The sequence below is a fragment of the Gopherus flavomarginatus genome, chromosome 2 (genome assembly GCF_025201925.1).
Source record: "Gopherus flavomarginatus isolate rGopFla2 chromosome 2, rGopFla2.mat.asm, whole genome shotgun sequence".
In the NCBI taxonomy this organism is placed as follows: Eukaryota; Metazoa; Chordata; order Testudines; family Testudinidae; genus Gopherus; species Gopherus flavomarginatus.
The window spans coordinates 279282279-279305110 of record NC_066618.1 but is presented as its reverse complement, the minus strand read 5'-3'; the positions used below and the strand labels follow the sequence as shown (position 1 = coordinate 279305110).

At 43.8% G+C, this 22832-nt stretch overlaps 1 protein-coding gene and 1 long non-coding RNA gene across 10 annotated transcripts in view; one reads left to right on the top strand and one right to left on the bottom strand.

The window, feature by feature from the left end:
- Nucleotides 1-22832, top strand: part of ATAD2 (ATPase family AAA domain containing 2) — an 89778-nt gene that overhangs the window by 55469 nt on the left and 11477 nt on the right. For 3 of the 6 annotated variants that reach the window (XM_050940581.1, XM_050940580.1, XM_050940584.1), the window contains exons 19-25: nucleotides 1286-1471; nucleotides 3296-3431; nucleotides 3562-3758; nucleotides 8612-8771; nucleotides 9124-9246; nucleotides 9340-9492; nucleotides 13157-13591. In XM_050940581.1, coding sequence (XP_050796538.1) covers nucleotides 1286-1471; nucleotides 3296-3431; nucleotides 3562-3758; nucleotides 8612-8771; nucleotides 9124-9246; nucleotides 9340-9492; nucleotides 13157-13591 — 1390 coding nt within the window. The remainder of the gene's footprint in view (nucleotides 1-1285; nucleotides 1472-3295; nucleotides 3432-3561; nucleotides 3759-8611; nucleotides 8772-9123; nucleotides 9247-9339; nucleotides 9493-13156; nucleotides 13592-22832) is intronic. The other 3 variants (XM_050940582.1, XM_050940583.1, XM_050940585.1) reach the window with 3 other exon arrangements.
- LOC127045419 (uncharacterized) overlaps nucleotides 3041-22832 on the bottom strand; it is a 40222-nt gene continuing 20430 nt past the window's right edge. For all 4 annotated transcript variants that reach the window (XR_007772684.1, XR_007772682.1, XR_007772681.1 and 1 more), the window contains one exon: nucleotides 3041-3347. This is a non-coding gene — a long non-coding RNA (uncharacterized LOC127045419). The remainder of the gene's footprint in view (nucleotides 3348-22832) is intronic.

Here is a 22832-nt window from a genome sequence, read left to right as displayed (position 1 = left end):
AGTTCCGGAAGGTTAGGAAACCCTGTTACTTTTCTTTTTTCCTTTATTTTTTTTAAACCATTCAGCAATTTTCTATCTTTTAATATCATAGTTCAGTACATATGTAACATCCTAAATTATTGGTTAACATAACCTTTATTTAGCTTATGAGAGTTAAGAAAGTTATGGAAAACTCCATGCCCTACCTAATGTCAGCATGTTCTTATCTTTTCCAAATGTGGGTTTTCAGAGAACTTTTTGCTCAAAATTTAGCAAGTCAAAATTGAGCAATTTCACCTGTTGCATTTTAAGGGGCTTATTCCAGTAGGACCGTGTTTAGCTGTTCCCCAACCATTCTATTAGTATAGCTATAAAATTGCCCCTTTTAGAAATCTGAAACCATGATTTTTGCTGACTGAATCTGTGGTTATGTCTGTTTTTTCACTTAAGTGGCCCCCATCAGAGTAATAATCAGAGTGCCTTGTAATCTTTAATCTACTTCTGTAGGGAAGCACTATTACCTTCATTTCACAGATGGGGACCTGAGACCTAGAGAGACTAGTTACTTGCCCAGGGTCACACAGGATGTTTGTGGCAAACCAGGGAATTGAACTTAGGTATTCTGTGGACCAAGTCAGCCCTCTAACTACTGGGCTGGACGTCCATCCCCCCTGTCTGATCTCTGGCAGCAAAGGTTCTCATCTTAAAATGATTCATCTTTTCTTGCTCCCAGTTTGTTTTATCTTTCCAGAAGGAAGGTAGGAGACAGTTTTCCAAAATACACATTGATCTTTCATTAGAATCCATGCTGGCAGGCTAACAATGATTATCCTCATCCCATCAAAATTAATTCTTCCCCCATACCACTTTCTTGGTGTCTCCACTGGTAAACAGTGCACAATAAGAAGCTAATTAAAATCCCAGAGCAAAGTGTTGTTAAAATTCCTTGACCTACATCAGTGCACGTTTTTCTTAATGTTTCTACCTCTCTCTGGAAGAGTCATGCCTATAGTAATATTCAAATAGGCTTCAATCCTGGCTGTTTGTTTTTTTTCCTCTACTCTAGGCAAGACATTATTAATTGTAATAAAATTATACAAAATCACCTGTAATTTATGACTAGGTTTGTTTTATAGTCGATGCAAGGTAGAAGTTTGCCTCAGTATTAAGAATTGTTCTTTCCCAGTTGTTGCTTGCTTAGTATATCAGCTGTGAAATAGGAGTGACTAGTTGATCTTTAATTATTTGTTAGGGACCTATTAACGTGTTTCTCAGTATTCCTAAATCAGTACTTTTCTTTTACTAGTTAATCCATGAAGCCAAAAGAACAGCACCAAGTATATTATACATTCCACATGTCCACTTATGGTGGGAGACTGTTGGATTCACTTTGAAAGCTACATTTACAACATTATTACAGAATATTCCATCATTTGCTCCAGTTCTGCTGCTTGCAACATCAGATGTACATCATGCAGCCCTACCAGAAGAGGTACTGTTTGCCAGTGCATTTAATATAATCCTTATCTCTTCAATTCAAATAACTTTTTAATATTAATCTAGATCTGGTGGTTTATGAACCTGTCAAGATTGTGATCTTTTGGGCAAACATAGCAAGAAGCAAATACAAATATCCTTGCTTGCGGTAGATTTCATTTGTAGAAAAATACTGTTTCACAGTAGATGTCAGGAGAGAAGTTATATAAGGTAACGTAAGTGTTTACTCATCAAAAAAATTTTATTCAGTCATTGCAGGACTCATATAAACAATATGATTATGCAGCCACATGTTTGTGCTCCAGAATCTGTGTTTTAAAAAGCTGAGAAGAAAAACTCCTGAATGTTAACAAATGTAATGACGACTGACCTTGAGATACTCTACTTCTCTGAGATACTGTTTCAAAGTCCTCCCATTCAACACAATGTAGTGTTAACATTGAAGTCTAATGACAGTTTTTTAAAATATCAGTATAAACTATTCCGGTACTGGTTTTACTAGAATCATCATACTAACGTGATTATCCATTGCTCTTGGATGTGGTGTAGTGGTATATTTTGGACAAAGTAAATTGGGAAGCTAATTGCTGTTTGGGATTAGTGAGGAGGCAAAGATCACTTTTTCAGACATTCGCTAAACTTAAAGTTGCATTCGCCCTACTCAAAGGAGATGCAGCCCCTTCCCAGCACTAAAAGACCCAAATGTCTTCTGGATAACAAAATTCCAAGTAGCCTACCAAATCTTGAATACCAAACAGGGTACAGTGGCTTAAGTCAAGAAGTTTTAAATGATGTGTAGTTTTTCTGTCATTGATTTAAATCTTGTTGAGGTTTTGTGAAAACTAATTTGAAAATTTGTGCTATTGCAACTTTAAAATTTTGAAGGAACGGAATTTAGAAATGCTGCTTTTGTTTTAATGCCCCTACTGCTGGGTTTCCTACTTGAATTTTATAAAACTGCTGTTACAGGAGAGACAACCAAAATATTGAAAATTAAGGCCCTGACCCTGAAAACATTCAGACAGGTATGGAACATTACTCCATGTAAACAATCGTATCAACTTCAAGGGGACTACTTATGTGCTTAAAGTTAAGCATGTGTATATGTGTTGTCAGTATCATAGCCAAAAATAGTATTACTTATTACAGCAAACCCTGATGAAAGACTACAGCCTTGTTGACATATTTCAGCTTTCTTGATTTGTAGAAGGTGGTGTTGATTGCAAATATAGTACAGGCCACTTGCTTATCAATGTCTTTTTGAGTTTGTGATGATCTCACAGATAATGAGGCCCTGGATTTGTCTTTCAGTGAAGATGTTTACTACTTTTGTAGAAGAAATATCTTTATGTAGAATCTGAATTTCTACATATTAGGAAACTAAAGAAACAAGTACAAAATGTCCACATTAGCAATTTAAGACGATGACATGGAGAAAAAGTAAAAATTAGTAACCTGTAATTAAAAATATCTAATTTATGATGTTTTTTTGTTTGTTTTTATTTAGCTGTCAGTGTAGTGTAGTCTGCAGTTCAGTGACGCACTTTAATACAACAGTCTTCAATTTGGGGGGCAAGTGAAAATAATTTATTTCATATTCCACATGTGGCTGCTTCCATGAAGGCCTTATTTTAAGTCATTAAGGGAATCTAGCTTTCTAGAGCCAAGAAACTAATTCTTTTATCACTGATGCTTCTGTATTGTGCTCTTCAGTTTCTCCTTCAATTTAGTATAAAAATGTACATAAAATGCACTTTTTTGTGATATCACAGGATTCCTGTGATTTGTCTTTTATAAATAACCTTTTTCCCCCTCTTAGGTGCAGGAATTATTTGTTGATGATTATGGAGAAGTTTTCAATATCCAGTTGCCTAAAAATGAAGAAAGGAGGAAATTTTTTGAAGATTTAATTCTGAATCAAGCTGCTAAGCCTCCTGAATCAAAAAAGAAAGCAGGTTAGGATGTGCTACAAACATCATTTTACCAGCTGTGTTCTACCTCACTAAAATATTGGAATGTTGTAGAATGCATTGATTGAAAAACTAAACCCTGTAAATTGGCTTAAATCCTCTGTTTTGACTTAAGTTTTGCAGGCATTAGAAGTCCTTCCAGTAGCACCACCGCCTGAGCCACGACAGTTGACAGTAGAGGAGGTGAAACGGCTTGAGGAGCAAGAGGAGGATACATTACGTGAACTTAGGATTTTCTTGAGGAATGTTACACACCGACTTGCCATTGACAGACGTTTCAGAGCATTTACAAAACCCGTTGACCTAGATGAGGTAAAATTAAGGTTGAGCTAAACATTTAGCATTCAGTAAAAGACCCTTGTGTTTGGTTTTTTTTTGGTTTGAAACTGCAATTGGTTGCCACCACAGTATGATCAGCAGAGAGGTTTTGGTATAGGCATGTATGTAACAGCAGTAAAAAGAATATAGCTTTTATTCAGAGGAGAGTTGTTAATACTGGTTTTCAATTAAAAAGAAAACTCAAAGCTTTCCTCACTGTTAGTAGGCCATCAGTCATTTCTGTGGGAACAAGAGTGGAACCAGCAGTCAACAGAAGTGTTAAGACTACATTATCTGTTTTAGCATGTTCAAAGTTCAGCAGCAAGTGCGGTGTTTTCAAATGGCAACCGTGATTTTTAAGGAGTGAATAGAGTTCAAATAGTAACTTTATGATACTAGGGGCAAACATTGCATTCTTGTAAGTTTTTGTATATGTGGTTCTAATGTATCCAGATCTTTGGTAAAGAAAGATAGCACAGTATACGTAAGAGAACAGTGGACACAGAATTCCAGAGTTGCTTTGGACCAAAATTCACCAGGTAATAAATGACGACAAGTTGTGGCTATTTTGTGTCATTGAGGAAACAAGTTGATCTTATTACCTTTTTTCCTGGAAGATCGACTACAAATGGCTTAGCACTCTTCAGACATGTACATCCTTCAGGGAGAGAGGAGCATAGTTTAAGGGCTACTGAAACACCATGAAGAACATCAGTAATGCTCCCACTGTAATGAAGGAAGTAGGAGAGAAAGGAAAGCTATTTCTTGGAGATCAGAAAACGTAGGGGGAAAATGAGAATTGCTAAAAGCCAAACAGAGTTGGACCTTGCAAAGGAAATTTAAAACCTATAGTAAAAGATTCTTTATATATAAAAAGAAAACAAGAAAGAAGTAGTGTAACTGCTATGCATGGAGGGGCTAGAGATTAAAGATAACCTCTGCATGGCTCAACAGCTAAACAAATATTTGGCTTCAGTTTTTAATAAGAATAGTGCATGGGGACCGTGGCAGGGTGGCTAATGGGACTGAGGAATTGGAGGTAGAAATCACCATATCTGAAGTGGAAGTCAAGCTCAATCATCTTAATGGGACCAAATTGGGTGGCCCAGATAATCTGCATCCAAGAATATTAAAAGAACTGGCACATGAAATTGCAAGCCTAGTAGCAAGGATTTTTAATGAGTCTGTAAACTCGAGAGTTGTACCCTATAACTGGAGAATTGCAAATATAGTACCTACATTTAAGAAAGGAAGGGGAGCGGGGAGTTATATGGGAAACTACAGGCTCATTAGTTTGACCTGAGTTGTATGCAAGGTCTTGGAACAAATTTTGAAAGAGAAAGTAGCTAAGAACATAGAAATAATGGTAGCTAGGATAAAGTACAACATGGTTTTACAAAAGGTAGGTCATGCCAGACGACCTGATATTTCTTTGGAGAAGAGAATCTATTTTCTAGACAAAGAAAATGCAATAGATCTAATCCTACCTGGATTTCAGTAAGGTATTTGATACAATTCCTACCCCCAGGGGAATTCTGTGCACAATATTTTAAAATTCTGCATGTTTATTTGTCAAAATAACACTATAATCACACTAGTTTCAATTATTTTGTAATTTATTTCAAAAATACCTATCAGCAGTTATGCCTGTAACAATACCGAGACACACACATTTCCCCCAGGAATAGAGTGTTAAGGAAACCCCTACAACAACCTAGTTCCTGTTTCTCTGCCCCCTCCCTCTCAGAGCAGACACCCACACCCCCTATCGCTCCAGAGCCCAGCTGTGGGGTGCCCCCCAGCCCAAACACCTGCTGTCATGGTATAATTCCCCACTCTGAACCTTAGCGTCCAAAAGATGGGGTACCAGCATGAATTCCTCTAAGCTCAATTACCAGCTTAGTACCTGTAGCGCTGCCACCAACCAGGAATTCCAGTGCCTGGTACACTCTGGTCCCCCCAAAACCTTGCCCAGGGACCCCCAAGACCCAGTCCCTCTGGATCTTAACACAAGGAAAGAAAACTCTTTCCCCCACCGTTGCCTCTCCCAGGCTTCCCCTCCCTGGGTTACCCTGGAAGATCACTGTGATTCAAACTCCTTGAATCTTAAACAGAGAGGAAAATTCACCTTCCTCCCTCCTTCTCTCTCCCCCTCCCAGCCTTTCCCTGAGAGAGAAAGTAATCCTAACACAGAGAGAAATTAACCTTTCTCTCCCCCTTCCCTCCTTTCTCCCCACCAATTCCCTGGTGGATCCAGACCCAGTCCCCTGGGGTCTCACCAGAATAAAAACAATCAGGTTCTTAAACAAGAAAAGCTTTTAATAAAAGAAAGAAGAAACAGTAAAAATTATCTTTTTGTAACTTTAAAATGGAATAGGTACAGGGTCTTTTAGCTATAGACACTGGGAATACCCTCCCAGCCTAAGTATACAAGTACAAATTAAAATCCTTCCAGCCAAACACACATTTGCAAATAAAGAAAACAAACATAAGCCTAACTCACCTTACCACCTAGTATTTACTATTTTGAATCTATAAGAACCTGTATCAGGGAGATTGGAGAGAAACCTGGTTGCACGTCTGGTCCCTTTGAGCCCCCAGAGTGAACAACCACCAAAACTAACAGCACAGCACAAAAACTTCCCTCCCTCAAGATTTGAAAGTATCCTGTCCTCTGATTGGTCCTCTGGTCAGGTGACAGCCAGGCTCACTGATCTTGTTAATTCTTTACAGTCAAAAGACATGAAGTACTCCTGTTCTGTTCTATTAACCCTTAACTATCCGTTTATGACACCTGCACTGTCCATCCCCTAGAGCCAATTTCCGCCCCCAGCCCAGACACCTGCAAACCAATGCCCCCTGCCCTCCCACCCTCCTCCCCACCCCCAAGCTTAGGATCCAGAAGGCGAAACAGCCTGATGCTGGGTCCCAGGCTTGTAGGGAGTTTACTGCATGCTGCCCCCTTCCTTAAGGGTGTGCTGGGGTACTACAGCTGCAGGCAACCCTGCAGGTACCTCCCCCTGCCTCCAGCAGTGTGGTCTATTCATGAGCTGAGCTCTGCCTTGTCCAGTGTCCCCTAGTGGCAGCCAGCAGCTCTGCAGACCATTTCTGTGGGAGGAAAAGGAAATTCTGCACATAATATTAATTTTCCCCCAAACCTGCATTGCACAATGGCGCAAAATTCCCCCAGGAATATGTTCCAGATGGGATATGCACTTAGAGACTCACAACAAGGATTTGTACTATAAGCTGGGGATGTATCCGTTGGAAGTAACAGAGGAGAAAGACATGGGTGTATTAGTCGATTACAGACTAACTATGAGCCTCTAGTGTGGTGCAGCTGTGAAAAGGGCTGATGGAATCCTAGGATGCATCAGATGAGATATTTCCAGTAGAGATAAGGAAGTGTTGTTACCATTCTACAAGGCACTTGGTGATAGCTCATCTGGAATACTGTGCACAGCGCTGGTCTCCTATGTTTAAAAAAGATTAATTCAAACTTCAAACAGGTTCAGAAAAGGGCTACTAAGTTGATCAGAGGAATAGAGAACTTACCTTATAAGAGGAGAAATGAAGGCTGAGGGCGGAGATGTGGTTGCTGTCTATAAATACATGAGATGGATAAGTACTAGGGAGGAAGAGAAGTTGTTTAAGTTAAGGGCCAATGTTGACACAAGAGCAAATGGATATAAACTGGCCATCAATAAGTTTTAGGCTTGAAACTAGATAAAGATTTCTAACTATCAGAAGAGTGAAGTTCTGAAACAGCCTTCCAAGGGGAGTATTGGGAGCAAAAAAACAACTTGTTTCAAGACCGCTTGATGAGTTTATGGACGGGATAGGCTATCTGCTACTGTAGGCATCTAATCATACTATGTGTGACTGCTGTTAGCAGATATCCCCAACTGCTGGAGATGGGACACTAGATGGGAGGGCTCTGAATTAGTACAGAGTATTCTTTCCCAGGTGTATGGTAGACTCTGAGCATATGGGCAGGACCTAACTGATCACCATATTTGGGGTCAGGAATGAATTTTCCCCTAGGTCAGATTGGCAGAGACCCTGGAGGATTTTACCTTCCTCTGCATGTGAGGCCTCGGTCATTTACTGGCTTAAAGTAGAGTAAAATGTCGATTCTCAGTAACTTGAAATCTTCAAATAAAGATTGAGGACTTCAGTAACTTAACCAGAGGTTATGAGTCCTCTATTACAAGAGTGGGTGGGGTAAGGTTTTGTGCAGGAGGTCTGCCTAAATGATCATTATGGTCCTTTCTGGCCTTAGAGTCTATGAGAGAAGCTGAGGGGAATCTCATTGCTGAGCTAGGTATTAAAATATCTAGTTTCCCTCGAGAGTGCTGAAGGTAATTGGTTTAGTGTGGTTTTTTTTGTTTTTTTAATGAAATGATGGGAACCACTTGCAACTCTTGACAGAAGAAAATTGAACTTAGAAATATAGTTAGAGGGAGAGAAGGGTTAAAACTTTGAATGTCTGATAAAGAAAATCTGTCAGATTAAGTATACTGTATCTCAATTAGATGACAATTATAGGTTTAGAAATAAGTAACAATGAAACCATTACAATACAACAAGAATATATGGCAAAATAATACCAGATTTAATCTTCTGTGCAAATAAGAACTTGGAAACTGTATATAACATAATATCAAAACTTCCATTTTCAAGAAACCTCATAGTAAATCTGAATAACTTCTGCAGACAAACAGCATATATACTCAGCATTGTTTGGAGCAACTCATTTAACTGAGGGTATATGATCCTTAATTTGTCAGCTGCGAAGAAAGTTGAATTACAAAACTTTTTAACACATTTTTATATTTCATTTGTAGGTACCTGATTATGTCACAGTTATCAAACAGCCAATGGATCTTTCAACAGTTATCTGTAAAATTGACCTGCATCAATATCTGACTGCAAGAGACTATCTGAGAGATATTGATCTAATCTGTAGCAATGCTTTAGAGTACAATCCAGATAGAGACCCAGGAGGTGAGAATTCATTTTATTCCATTACTGTAAACAACCTTTAAAAATGTATAGGGTAACAATACTGTAGCTTTAATATTGTGGATTAAATAACTTAAATGTCCTCTGGGAAACATTGCTGACTAGATTTTAAGTATTGTTGTGTTAAACTTTGTGCCTGAAGCATTTTCTTCTGGTTTAATTTTTGCTATCCTTTCTGTGTTGCCCTGTTATATAATATGTTATGCTAAAATTATAAACTGAAACCATCTTTTCAAAACACATATGTAATTAATAGTGAAGAGCTGAACTTTTGTCTGTGATAAAAGCAAGTAACATTGTTGAAAAGTATTTAGTTCTGTCCATTAACTTTCAGATCGTCTCATCAGACATAGAGCCTGTACTCTGAGAGATACAGCCTATGCAATAGTCAAGGAAGAAATGGATGAAGACTTTGAACAACTGTGTGAAGAAATTCAGGAGTCTCGCAAGAAAAGAGGTGTGTGTTTAATGCCAGGGATAATAAAGTTTGTCTCTTTCTTGATACAGATATTTAGACAGTCCTTTACTGTATGACTTTTTTCATTTCAAGGTTGCAGCTCTTCAAAATATGCTCCATCTTACTATTATGTGATGCCAAAGCAGAGCTCCATATCTGAATGTAAGAAATTGGATCCTGAGTGTAGTGAAAAAATGAAGATACCTGCTATGCCTGTGGATTCCAGCTCACCTTTCCTTTCTAATGGCAAGTAGTCTCAAGACTTTTTTTTTCACAACTTGACCAAACATGTCCGTACTTAAAACAAGATTTTCCATTTTAACAATTTCTGAAGACTTCTCAAATCTTTTTCAGTTGGAGACAGCCTTAATCCTTTTCTTCCCTGCCATGACCTTTCTCTCCTCTCCTCCCTGAAGCCTCCCCCAAATATGAGCCATAATACTCCCTGTAAGGCAAGTCTCCGCTTCTTACTGTAACTCCAAACAAGAACAACTAGACAGCTGCAAAATAAGCAAATGAATGTGGGAGCATAAGCTGTAGATGTCTGAAGGGAAAACAGTTCCATGTTCACCATCTTTTCCCTACACTGCGAAAAGGATTTGAAGTACAAATAAGTTTAGCTTCCAGTTCAGTTTAGGTGTAAACCAGATTAGACAATATATTGTGAAATCCTGGGCTCACTGAACTCCAACGGCAAAACTCCCATTCATTTAACTGGGACCAGGATTTCACCTATGTTCTTTGTATTGCACTCAATCAAGACAAAGGGTCTTATGGAAGACATAAGCAAACTCCATTCCATGCAAGATAAGTAGCAAGATAAGGGTAGAGTTTCATATACAATCTGGAAAGTGTCCAGTAGGAGGACTCCTGAACCTTGTACAGTTGCAATTACTACTTCAAATCAGTCCATAAAACCACCTACTCCATGAGATGTTCTGATTTTGGTTGTCTTGTTAACAATCTATCTACATCTGCGGTTACCTGAATAGTGGTCTCAATTTTTTGTCTTGACAGTGGCGTAAACTGTTCGTTTGTGCCAGAGAATGGGTCTTATTCAGTGTTTTTGTAAAGTGCTTATTTTGTTTGTCACTACATATAATTTAATAACATAAGAATTCTCCCCACATAATTTTAAGTTGATAACTTCTGTGAATGCTATTGCATAATTAACTTTTAATGCTTTTAAATCTAATAGCAAACCTGTGACTTGTCAAGACGGGTCTAGCATTAAAATACTTACATTCTTCTTTGAGTAGTGCCCCAATGGGTGCTCCAGTGTAGGTGTGGCAGCACCTTCTTTGCCTGGGATTGGAGATTGTTGATAGCAGTGCCCATATGATGCACTGTCCTCCTCTTCTCCTTATTGGACGCCACTCTGAAGCCCCAGTCCCAGGGTATATCTACACTACGGGATTATTCCGATTTTACATAAATCGGTTTTGTAAAACAGATTGTATAAAGTCGAGTGCACAAGGCCACACTAAGCACATTAATTCGGAGGTGTGCGTCCATAGTCCGAGGCTAGCGTCAATTTCTGGAGCGTTGCACTGTGGGTAGCTATTCCGTAGCTATTTCATAGTTCCCGCAGTCTCCCCCGCCCCTTGGAATTCTGGGTTGAGATCCCAGTGCCTGATGGGGCAAAAATCATTGTCGCGGGTGGTTCTGGGTAAATGTTGTCACTCATTCGTTCCTCCAGGAAAGCAACGGCAGACAATCATTTCGCTCCCTTTTTCCCTGGATTGGTCTGGCAGATGCCATAACATGGCAACCATGGAGCCCGTTCAGCCTTTTTTTACTGTCGCCGTATGTGTACTGGATGCTGTTGACAGAGGCGATACTGCAGCACTACACAGCAGCATGCATTTGCTTTTGCATGATAGCAGAGACGGTTATCTGTCGTTCTGTACTGTCTGCTGCTATCATGGGTGCCCCTGGCTGAGGTCGGCCGGATGTACAAAGGCAAAAATAGGAATGACTCCCCGAGTCAATCCCTCCTTTATGGTATCTAAAAATAGTCAGTCCTGCCTAGAATATGGGGCAAGTACACTGGTTCTCTAGTACATCAGAGAACCAGAGAGCACAGCCGCTCCATGTCAGATCCCGCAGAAATGATGAGCTACATGCCATTCTAGGGGGTGCCCCTGCAACAACCCCACCTGTTGCTTCCCTCCTCAACCTTCCTGGGCTACCATGGCAGTGTCCCCCCCATTTGTGTCATGAAGTTATAAAGAATGCAGGAATAAGAAAGTGACTTATTAGTGAGATAAAATGAGGGGGAGGCAGCCTCCAGCTGCTATAATAGTCCAGGCAGGACATTAAGTGGTGTGGAGGAGAGGAGCCCAGCATCCCACTGCTATGATAGTCCAGGCAGTACAGAATCTTTTCTTTACACATGAAAGGAAGGGGGCTGATTGAAGCTCAGCCCCCAGTTGCTATGATGAGGACGGTTACCAGCCGTTCTGTACCATCTACTGGGAATGACCAGGAATCATTCCTATTTTTACCCAGCCTCCCCCGCCGGCCTCACCTGAGGCCAGCCAGGAGTACTCAGCAGCTATCAAGCATATTGTACCATCTGCCACCGGGGAGGGAAGAGGAGCGGATACTGCTCTTTACTGCTGCAGCATCGCATCTACCAGCAGCATTCAGTACACATAGGGTGACATTAAAAAAAGTCAAGAAACGATTTTTTTCCCTTTTCTTTCACGTGGGGTGGGGGAGGGAGTAAATTGACGAGCTATACCCTGAACCACACTGGACACTGTGTTTGAACCTACAGGCATTGGGAGATCAGCCAAGAATGCAAATACTTTTTGGAGATTGCTGTGGACTGTGGGATAGCTGGAGTCCTCAGTACCCCCTCCATGAGCGTCCATTTGATTCTTTGGCTTCCCGTTACGCTTGTCACACAGCACTGTGTAGCCTGGAGATTTTTTTCAAACGCTTTAGCATTTCGTCTTCTGTAACGGAGCTCTGATAGAACAGATTCGTCTCCACATACAGCGATCAGATCCTGTATCTCCCGTACGGTCCATGCTGGAGCTCTTTTTGGATTTGGGACTGCATCGCTGATCAGAGCTCCATGCTGGGCAAACAGGAAATGCAATTCAAAAGTTCGCGGGGCTTTTCCTGTTTACCTGGCCAGTGCATCCGAGTTTGGATTGCTGTCCAGAGCAGTCACAATGGTGCACTGTGGGATACTGCCCGGAGGCCAATACCGTCGATTTGCGGCCACACTAACGCTAATCCGATATGGTAATACCGATTTTAGCGCTACTCCTCTCGTCGGGAAGGAGTACAGAAACCGATTTAAAGAGCCCTTTATATCAATATAAAGGGCCTCGGAGTGTGGACGGGTGCGGCGTTAAATCGGTTTAACACTGCTAAAATCGGTTTAAACGCGTAGTGTAGACCAGGCCCCAGTCACCTACAGTGGAACACGCATAGGGATATTTCTTGAAGAATAAGAGAAGGTTACCCACCCTGTGTAGTAACTGAAGTTCTCCGAGATGTGTGTGTCCCTATGGGTGCTCCACTACCTGCCTGCCTCCCCTCTGCTTTAGAGCTCAAAGATAAGTTTTTTGTGTTAGAGAAGGAACAGAGGGCAATTGGACTGCACCGTGCTATATATAGATATCATCCACTGCACAAGATGGGAAGGAGCACGTGCACAGCCCAATTGGCATTGCTACCGAAGATCTCCAATCCCAGGCACAGAGGAAACTGATGCGCCTTCAGTGGAGCACCCATAGGGGGAGACATCTCGAAGAACCTCAGTTACTGAGCATGGTGAGTAACCTTCTTCTCTTTGATCATTTTTCGTGCTCATCAAGTAAGGAAAAACTTGGGATGTAGATATCAATTTTAAAAACTGATTTTGACAGATTTTGGGGTTACTCTTTTGTAGCTTTATCAAAGAAAAAACCTCGCAGAAAGAATAGGTGGTCCTTGGGTAGTATAAAAAAGAGGAGGAAGATTTTTCAGTTCAATAAAGAGAACAAAATTCCAGAGGAAGAGCAAGATGAAATTGAGAGTGATGGAGAAGTGTTGCTGGAAAATCATGACTCCAGTGTGGATCAGACTGAAGCTGAGGTCACACGTGATTCTTCAGTGGAGGAAGGGGAAACTGCTCTTCAGGAACGGCAGACAAATGGTTGTGAAAACAAATCTGAGGCAGAAGGTAGGAAAGAGAGAGTCATCTGTGACCATGCTAAGCATGGATCTGAAAAGGAAACCAATAAGACTCCTGTACTTTTAGAACTGAGAAGGGAAAGTGAAAGATGTAATGAAGAAATTCCCAATTCTCAAATAATGGAAAACTCTGAAGAGAGAGATTGCAATGGTAAGTGAACAGTCACAGAATCTAGAGATGAAGACCTAGTAGCTCATTGATCCCCTCTTCTTATTAATGAAATATTGTTTCCTATTGTACATTATTAATTTTAAACTTCTCAATTTCATCCTTTATTTTATATTTTTATTATTCTAAATGCTTCTCTATTCTTAATGTTGATATCCTTCAAATATTTTTATAAGTGTTCCAACCAGGCCAATCTTATCATCACTTAGCCAACTATGGGCATGGCTACACTTGCAGATGTAGAGTGCTTTGAGTTAAACCAGCTTTCGTAGAGCACAGTAGGGAAAGCGCTGCTGTCTGTCCACACTGACAGCTGACAGCGCACTGGCATGGCCACATTGGCAGCTCTTGCAATGGCCAGAGAGAGCAGTGCATTGTGGTAGCTCTACCAGCATGCAAGTGACTACAATGTGCTTTTCAAATGGGATGGGGTGGAGTGTGACAGGGAGTGTGTTGTGTGTATGTGGGGGGAGAGTGGGTTTGGGGGGGCTGAGTGCATGTCAGTATACTGTCTTGTAAGTTCAGACAGCAGCAGATCTCCCCCCCCCCCCCCACCCCTCTCTCTCACAGCATTCCACAGTAATGGCTGCTTTGTCTCGGAGCATGTCGGCTGTCAGACAGAGCTTTCAAAACAATTAAGAGTGGCCACTTGACTTAAGGGGATTATGGGATGTTTCCAGAGGCTGATCAGAGCGTAGTAATGCAACACCTCATTCACACTGACACTGGGGCGCTCCAGCGGGGGCACATCAAACGTTATTCTACTCACCAAGGTGGAGTACCAGGAGTGCTCTATTCATGAGCGCTCTATGTGCCTTGCCAGTGTGGACGGGTAGTGAGCTAGTGTGCTCAGGGCTCCTTTAATGCACTGTAAGTCACAAGTGTAGCCAACCCTTAAGTTTAACTTTGTTTAACTTTCAAGTCTTTCCTCTTAAATCAGTCTTTCTAGCTGTACCTAATCATCTGTTGCTCTTCACTCAGTTCCTTTTACTATATTAGTATTTTCCTGATAACAAGGTGCCCAGAATTAAATCAGATATCCCAGGTGGAGTTGTACCAGAGATGGGACTGTTATCTTTCTGTCCTGTGATGTGATGCCTTTGTATTCTTTTCACACTTGCCTTGCCTTTCTTATGCTGCCATATCCCTCTGCAAACTCCTATCTAATTTGCCATCCACTCTTACCCTGCCTCTTCTGACATTACTGTTATCTAGACTTGTGTCTAATTTGCCTCTTTGAGGCATCCGGTTTAATTTTTTCTTCAAGTTGAAATCTCACTGTTTTCCTATCCACTTTATTAATTTCTCCTAGATTCCTTTATCTTTATAGGCCTTCAGAATGTTTGCATCCCTTCCCAAATAAATATATTTTATTTTATTAATAACCTGTTTATCCTCCTTCCTAGATCCCTTTTCAGTTATCTATTTAGAAACACTTCTGTCATCCTGATAACTGGTCATTTGTAATAGCCCTTTGTGTGTAGTCCTTCTACCAGATTCCAGTTTATCCAGTATTGCTCATGTCCAGGCAAGTGGTGGTATTGAGAGATTTTTGAGCAATTTCAATTAAATGCTTAATTAAAATCCAAAAACGTTACTTCCTCCCTCATTTTTCTTATATATCCAGCACCAACAGTTTTTATAAAATCTGATAAGAACTGCATGCTGAACCTGTCATAAGTATCCTTTGGAAGTACAATGTTCAAATGATAGTTCCAAGGGCACTAATTTTTAGGAAGAAGCGGGGGACTGAGTTTTTCCCTCTTTCTTTTTTCCTTCTCGTCCATAACTAATTGCTATATCCCAGGTGTCTGAGTGGTCAACATCCGGAGTATATGTGTGAAGTGACTGAGCTGCTAACAAAAATACGCAGAGTGTCTGTGTGTCTCTCGCACGCACGCAAACTGAATGGTAGCAAATGTTGTCTTATTGAAGAGGCACAAGCAGTGATCTGGGGAATTCAGACCAGTAAAGTCTTAGATCTATAGGTAGTATATTGATTTTGAAAAAAATAGTGTCAGTAAAGTAGTGGATAAAGTGGAACCAGTTGACATTTTTTGAATTTCAAAGGCTGTTGACAAGGTACCACACAAGTCTACTGAAGAAACTAAATACTGAGTGGGCTGGGGGAAAGTATGGTCATAGATCAAAAACTGCTTAAGAGACCAGAAACAAAGACTAGAAATAAAGGGTCAGTTTTCATCATGGTGAAAGGTTAACTGCAGGGTGCATCCTGGTTCCATACTAGGTCTCATATTATATACTACATTTATTAATGTTTGTGTGCAGTGAGGTAGCAAAACTTGCACATAAGACAAGTTATTTAGGTTAGTCAAGTTGAGAATAGATTATGAGGAACTTCAGAGGGGCTTTATCAAGCTAGGAGAGTAGGCAACAGGATGGGAAACAAAATTCTTCATTCTTCAAGTGGCGGTTCATGTCTATTCCAAGCAGGGGTGTGTGCGCTGCAGGCACGCCAGCTGGAAGATTTTTTTCCCTTAGCAGCATCCGTAGGGTTAGCCTGGGCACCCCCTAAAGTCGTGCCTTTATGGCGCCCAGTATAAGCCCTGCCGACTCTCCACCCCCTTCAGTTCCTCCTTTCCGCTGGTGATGGCTATCTGGAACATCGCTCACTCCTGTAGCAAGCTCTTTAGCAGTGTCTTATAGCATACCATGTAAATAGTTTTCTTAGTTAATAGTTATTTCTTTAATAGAAGTTATTAGTTTGGGGGGGTTCCCCCTCGCCCCGACCATGTTTTTCCCCTTTGCAGTATACCAAGGTCTCCAGGGTTCAAGTTCCATGAGGACTGAGGCAAGTTTATGCCTAAGAGTGACCTCACTCTTCCTGTCTGTGGTGCCTCAGAGAGAGTCACAGGAAGAAAAGTGCCAAATCTGTAAGGGTTTCCATCCCAGAACCCTCAAAGACCGGCAACAGAGACTTAAACTTCTGTTAATGGAGGCGGTGCTACAGCCACACTCCAACCCAGGACCAGCCGAACCGGTGCTCACTATTTCATCAGTGCTCTGGCGCTGATGGTGTGCAAACCTGCACCAACCAAGGACTCTAAGGCCCCTCAGCACCGCTATGGCTCAGGCCATAAGAAGCCAGCCTCGGTGCGGCACTGATCTCAGTCCCCGGTGCCGTTAAACAAGAAGAGGCAGAAGAGGAGTTGGTCCCCTCTGTCGAAACCCCAGGGGTCAGCACTGTCCATAAGTGACTCAAGACAGACTGCCTCTACCCTGGAAAGCTCCAGGGAATCATTGACTCATGCTCCGGCTGGGGTCCAGTTGAGTTGGAACGCTCCTCGGTCCCCAGATCTCCAAGGCGACAACCTGCAGCTACCATCGCTGCTGGAGGTGTTCGAGGTTGCTAGGGACCTGATGTGCCCTCTGGTGTCATCCTCCCCTCAGAGGAGGGACAAGTCACTGGTGACCGCACACACACCCTTTCACTCTAGGGGCAAACGGGCGATGATATCCTGCCGTCCTCCATCCCCAGCATGGCTCGCACAGAGGAACTGCACTGATTCCTGGACCCTTGGCACCGCTCACTGGTGCCCTAGGGTACTGCTCCTCCATGGTCCTCCTATTCAGAGACCTCAGAGTCAGAGGCAGACTTATCGCTCCAGCAGATCGAGGAGCAGAAGGTCCAGGTCATGCTGGAGCCACCAACCCTACCCGGCACCGTGGCCACAGTAGTGGCAACCATCCTCCCAATGGCCTTTTTGGACATCCTGGGCATACCGCCAGAGTCAGGCCCACAGTCCAAGATCCCAGTCAGCATCAACGTCTTCGGTGTCCTTTTTCCCCACAAGCACTGCCAATACCACCGTCAACTGAAGTGACAGCCCTACTGTTACATCCAGTTCTGGCACCAACCCTCCAGTCAATGGCACCACTGAGGGCTCCAGCTCCGGCACTGACGAGCTTGGAGCCGCCAGACCTAGCAACCCCAGTACTGGCCGTGGTACTGAGTCTCCCACTACCAGCACCACAGCCTATCGAATACTGTGCCCAAGGGACCCAAAGGGTGCTGAGGTTAGTGAGCAAGGTCCACTGCCAGTCTTCTCCTCATCCTCACCGGATGAAATGGTCGTGGAGATATCTGTGGCCCCAGCTCTCAAGGACAATCAAGTTCTCCAGGAGCTTCTGCGACAGGCTGCCCAAAGCCTGGGGATACAGGCAGAGGAGATGGCGGAGGAGTCAAACCCTGTTGTGGACATCCTCGCTCCCTGGGATCCATTGAGGGTTGCCCTGCCACTGATAAAAACAGTAGTGGACACAACAAAATCTCTGTGGCAGACTCCCTCTTCTCTGGCCCCTAAGGCCAAGAGAACCAAACAGCGCTATTTTGTACCATCTAAAGGGTACGGACATCTATATATACCCATCCTCCCCCAGACTCTTTTTGCTGGTTGATGCGGCCAATCAGAGGGAGTGCCAGGGTTTCCAAGACTCTACTCCAAAAATTAGGGAGGTGAAAAGACTGGACCTGCTTGGCAGGAAGGCCTATTTGACAAGGGGCCTGCAATTCCGCAAAGGTAACCAGCAGGCCACTGTAAGCAGATATGGGCACAATACCTGCTCTGCGATGACCACGTTTGCAGAGCTCCTGCCACAAGACTCTCTCGTGTGGAGTTCTCCACACGGGGGGAGGAAGGGAAGTTGGTCTCCCGGGCCTCCCTGCAAGCGGCTTTAGATGTGGTGGATGCAGCCTCGCACACTGTGGCTACGGGGGTGGTGATGAGGTGGGGTTCCTGGCTGCAGGTCTCTGGGCTGCCACATGAGGTCCAACGGACTATACAGGACCTCCCCTTTAAGAGCTTGTCCCTCTTCTCTGAAAAAACTGATAAGAGACTTCACAGTTTGAAAGACTCTAGGGCCACTCTGCGCACTTTGGGACTTCACACACCGGCTACCCAGGGCAAGCATTTTTCGCCCTCAGCCTGCCCCACGAGCCTGCCAGCTGCAGAACCACCAGGACGCGCCTTGTAGGTGAAGCAGGAATGCTATGAGGAGGCAGCATCCCTCGGGGTAGAACTCTGGTCACCCCAAATCTCCGCCCAGGCCCAGACCCTCCTTTTGAAGGTGCAGTCGAGGATAGCTCACCAGTTTGGATTCTGGATCCATCTCCTCTTACCTTCTCATCCTATCTGTCCCCTTCCTACTATGCCTGGTCCTGTATCATCTCAGACCGTTGGGTGCTCCGCACGGTAGAGAGGGGATATTCCATCCAATTTTGTGCCCTCCTGCACCTCCACTCCGCTTCTCTGTCCCTCTTCAAAGACCCCTCTCATGAGCAACTTCTAATTCAGGAAGTGCAGTCCCTCCTCTGCTGCCCCCACTAAGGGGCCAGGGCTTCTACTCCTGGTATTTCCTAATACCAAAAGCCAAGGGGGGCCTCAGACCCATCCTGGACCTGCGGCAGCTCAACAAGTTTGTAAAAAGGCTCAAGTTCTGCGTGGTCTCACTAACCTCCATTATCTCCTCATTGGATCTAGGAGACTGAGATGCCGCCCTCGACTTGAAGGACACACATTTCTACATGGCAGTAGTTCCCTCCGGCAACACAGACGTTACCTCAGATTTGTGGTGAGCAACGGCCACTATCAGTTTGCTGTCCTCCCTTTCAGCCTGTAGCACTCCTCTAGTTTTCACCAAATGCATGGCGCATTGCGGCGTTCCTGTGCAACTGCCAGATATTTTCCCATACCTCGACGACTGGCTGATCAAAGGCTGCTCCAGAGCTTAGGTGGAGGATCAGGTCGGCTTCATAAGAAGGACCTTCCTCAGACTAGGTCTCCTTCTCAACAAGGCCAAATCCACTACGTCTCTTGTGGAGAGGATACAATTCACAGGTGCAGTACGGGACTCGACCCAAGCCAGGGTGTACCTCCTGGAAGCCAGGTTTCAGTCGCTAGGGGACATTATATGGGGTCTTGGGCAGTTCCCCATGACCACAGCAAGGAATTATCTGAAACTGCTGGGACACATGGCTGCGTGCATCTACATAGTGCAGCGTGCCAGACTCGGACTTCGCCCACTCCAGTCATGGCTGGTGTTGGTTTATCGACCAGCCTGGGATGCTCTGGACAGCATTGTAACCTTGCCCTGCCCAGTCCTGGACTTCCTTCGGTGATGGCTCGACACACAGCTGGTTTGTGTGGGAATTCCCTTCACTAGCCCTCAGCCATCTCTTTCATTAGTGACAGATGCCCCAGATCTGGGCTGGGGAACTCATTTGGGAGACCTCAGGGTCTCTGGTCTGAGGCGGACCTCATTCAGCATATCAATTTCAGAGAGCTGAGAGCAGTGCACCTGGTGTGCTAGGTTTTCAGAACCCACATAACTGACAGGTGCATTTCAGTCCTCATGAACAACACCACGGCGATGTTTTATATCAACAAACGGGTGCATGCTCCTCTCTCCTGTGCCAGGAAGTCCTCGCACTGTGAGACTTCTGCGTAGAGTACTGAGTACACCTGCAGGCTGCATATCTCCCCCAAGTACAGAACGAGTTGGTGAACAGTCTTAGACGAACTTTTCATGGCCACGAGTGATCCCTCCAGCCAGATATAGTGAGCTCAATTTTCCATCTCTGGGGCTTTCCCCGGGTAGACCTGTTCACTACAGACGGCAACAGGAAATGTCAGCTGTTCTCCTCCTTCATGAATCACAGCCCAGGAGCCATCACAGATGCCTTCCTTCTCACTTGGGGGGACTGCCTGCTTTACATGATACCGCTGTTCCACAAGGTACTCCTCAAGATCCGCAGGGACTAGGCCTGGGTCATACTGATAGCTCCACCATGACCACGCCAGCACTGGTTTACATCACTCCTGGAAATGTCTACAGCAACCCTGCTCACCTTGCCATTGGTCCCAGCACCCAAACCTAGAGTCGTTCCACCTCATGGCCTGGATGCTCCATGGCTAAATACTGTGGAACTGACCTGCTCGGATCAAGTCAGGCAAGTTCTCCGTGGCAATAGGAAGCCCTTTACGAGGGCAATGTACCTTGCCAAGTGGAAGAGGTTTTCTCTCTGGTTGGAGCAATGCAGTCAGTCACCAGTGCTCACTCTCATACCGTTCATACTGGACTGCCTCCTTCACCTTAAACAGGACGTGTCCTTGTCAATAAGACATCTCTGCCTTCCATCCAGGCGCAGACGACTTCTTGGTCTTTGCAAACCCTATGGTCAGCTGCTTCGTTAAAGGCCTCGACAGACTCTTCCTGCAAATGCATCAGCGTGTCCCGGCTTGGGACCTTAACCTGGTCCTCACCAGGCTTACAGGCCCTCCGTTTGAGCGCTGGCAACGTGCTCCCTGCTCTCTCTCTTACAAGGTGGTATTCCTCGTGGCAATAATCTCAGCTAGGAGAATGTCAGAGCTTAGGGCCCTTACATCTGAGCCACCTTTCAATTTTTTATAAGGATAAGATCCAGCTCAGGCCTCATCTGGCATTTCTCCTTTAAGCTGTCTCCCAGTTCCACATGAGCAAAGACCTCTTCCTCCCAGTGTTTTACCCCAAGCCACACCCCTGCGATAGGGAGTCTAGGCTTCACTCACTGGATGTACGTGGGGTGCTGGCTTTCCATATAGAGGACTAAGCTGTTCTGGAAGTTCGTCCAGCTTTTCATAGCACTGACAGACAGACAGAATGAAGGGCCTCCCTGATTCATCCCAGCACGTCTCATCGTGGATCACGCCCTGCATTCGGGCGTGTTATGACCTGGTGAAGGTGACCGCCCTGCCAATCACTGCTTACTCCACCAGGGCTCAGGCCGCCTCAACTGCGTTCCTGGCGCAGGTCCCCACCCAGGAAATCTGCAGAGCGGCAACATGATCCACGTTTACGACGCACTAGGCTATCACACAACAGGCCGGAGACGATGCGGCCTTTGGATGAGCTGTGCTGCAATCGGTAGATGACTCCAACCCCACCTCCTGAACTTTGGCTTGAGTGTCACCTGGTTGGAATGGACATGAACAATCACTCAAAAGAAAAACGGTTACTCACCTCCTCTTAACTATTCTTTTGAGATGTGGTGTTGGTGTCCATTCCAATACCCACCCTCCTACCCCTCTGTCGGAGTAGCCGGCAAGAAGGAACGGGAGATGGAGGCTTGTCAGGGCCCTATATTGGGCGCCATGAAGGCACAACTCCAGGGGGCGCCCAGGCCAACCTTACGGACGCTGCGAAGGGAAAAATCTTCCAGCTGGTGTGCACGTGGCGCATGCGCACAACCTGGTTGGAATGGACATAACCACCACATCTCAAAGAACAGCAGTTAGGAGATGAGTAACTGTTTTTTGCTGATAAGTGCAAATTGAGGCACATCAGAGAACTTTTAACTACTTGTATAACTTATAGTTTTCTAAATTCATTTGTGTCAACTTGGGAAGGGACCTGGATGTCATTGTGGACAGCTCAGTGAAGACATCTGCTCAATGTATAGCTGCAGTCAGAAAAGCAAACAAGATATTAGGATGCATTAGGAATGGGGTGGAGAATTAACATGGAAAATATATTATATAACTCAACAGTGCAGTCTCCTCTAAAACAGTGTTTCTCAACGACTGGTCCGTAGACCAGCACCGGTTCCTAAGATTTCCCTGACACAGTTTAGAAAAGCAGCAAGCAGGTCCCTGGTACCAAAAAGTTTGAGAAACACTGCTCTAGAATACTGTGTGCAGTGGAGGTCATGCCATCTAAAAAAAAAATTATTGACTATGGGGTTCTGAAAAAGGTGATTAAAAATTATTTAAGGGCATGGAAAAATTCATATATAAAGAGAAATTGAAGAGACTGTGATTGTTTACCTTGGAAGCAGATACTTTTTCAAACAGTATGCAATTAAACTGTAGAACTCATTGTCACAGGATGTTGTTGAGGCGAAAAACTTAGCTAGATTCAAAAAGAGATTAGACACTCTTATGGATAATAGGAATATCCAGAGGTGTTATAGTTAATGCTAACAATTCTTGGAAGAGATATTAAGACTTATGCTCCAGTATTTAAATAGTTTTTTAACTGCTTGGAATTAATTGGGGCAGGGGGGAGGTGTGACATATCCTACATCTGCCTCTTGTAAGTGTTTTTTGCACCTTCCTCTGAAGTATCCAGTGTTCGATTCTTGAGTAGATGGACTATGGATCTGATTCAATATGGCAATTTGCATGTGCCTATAAATGTTACCTAATTATGATTTTCTACCCAGTCG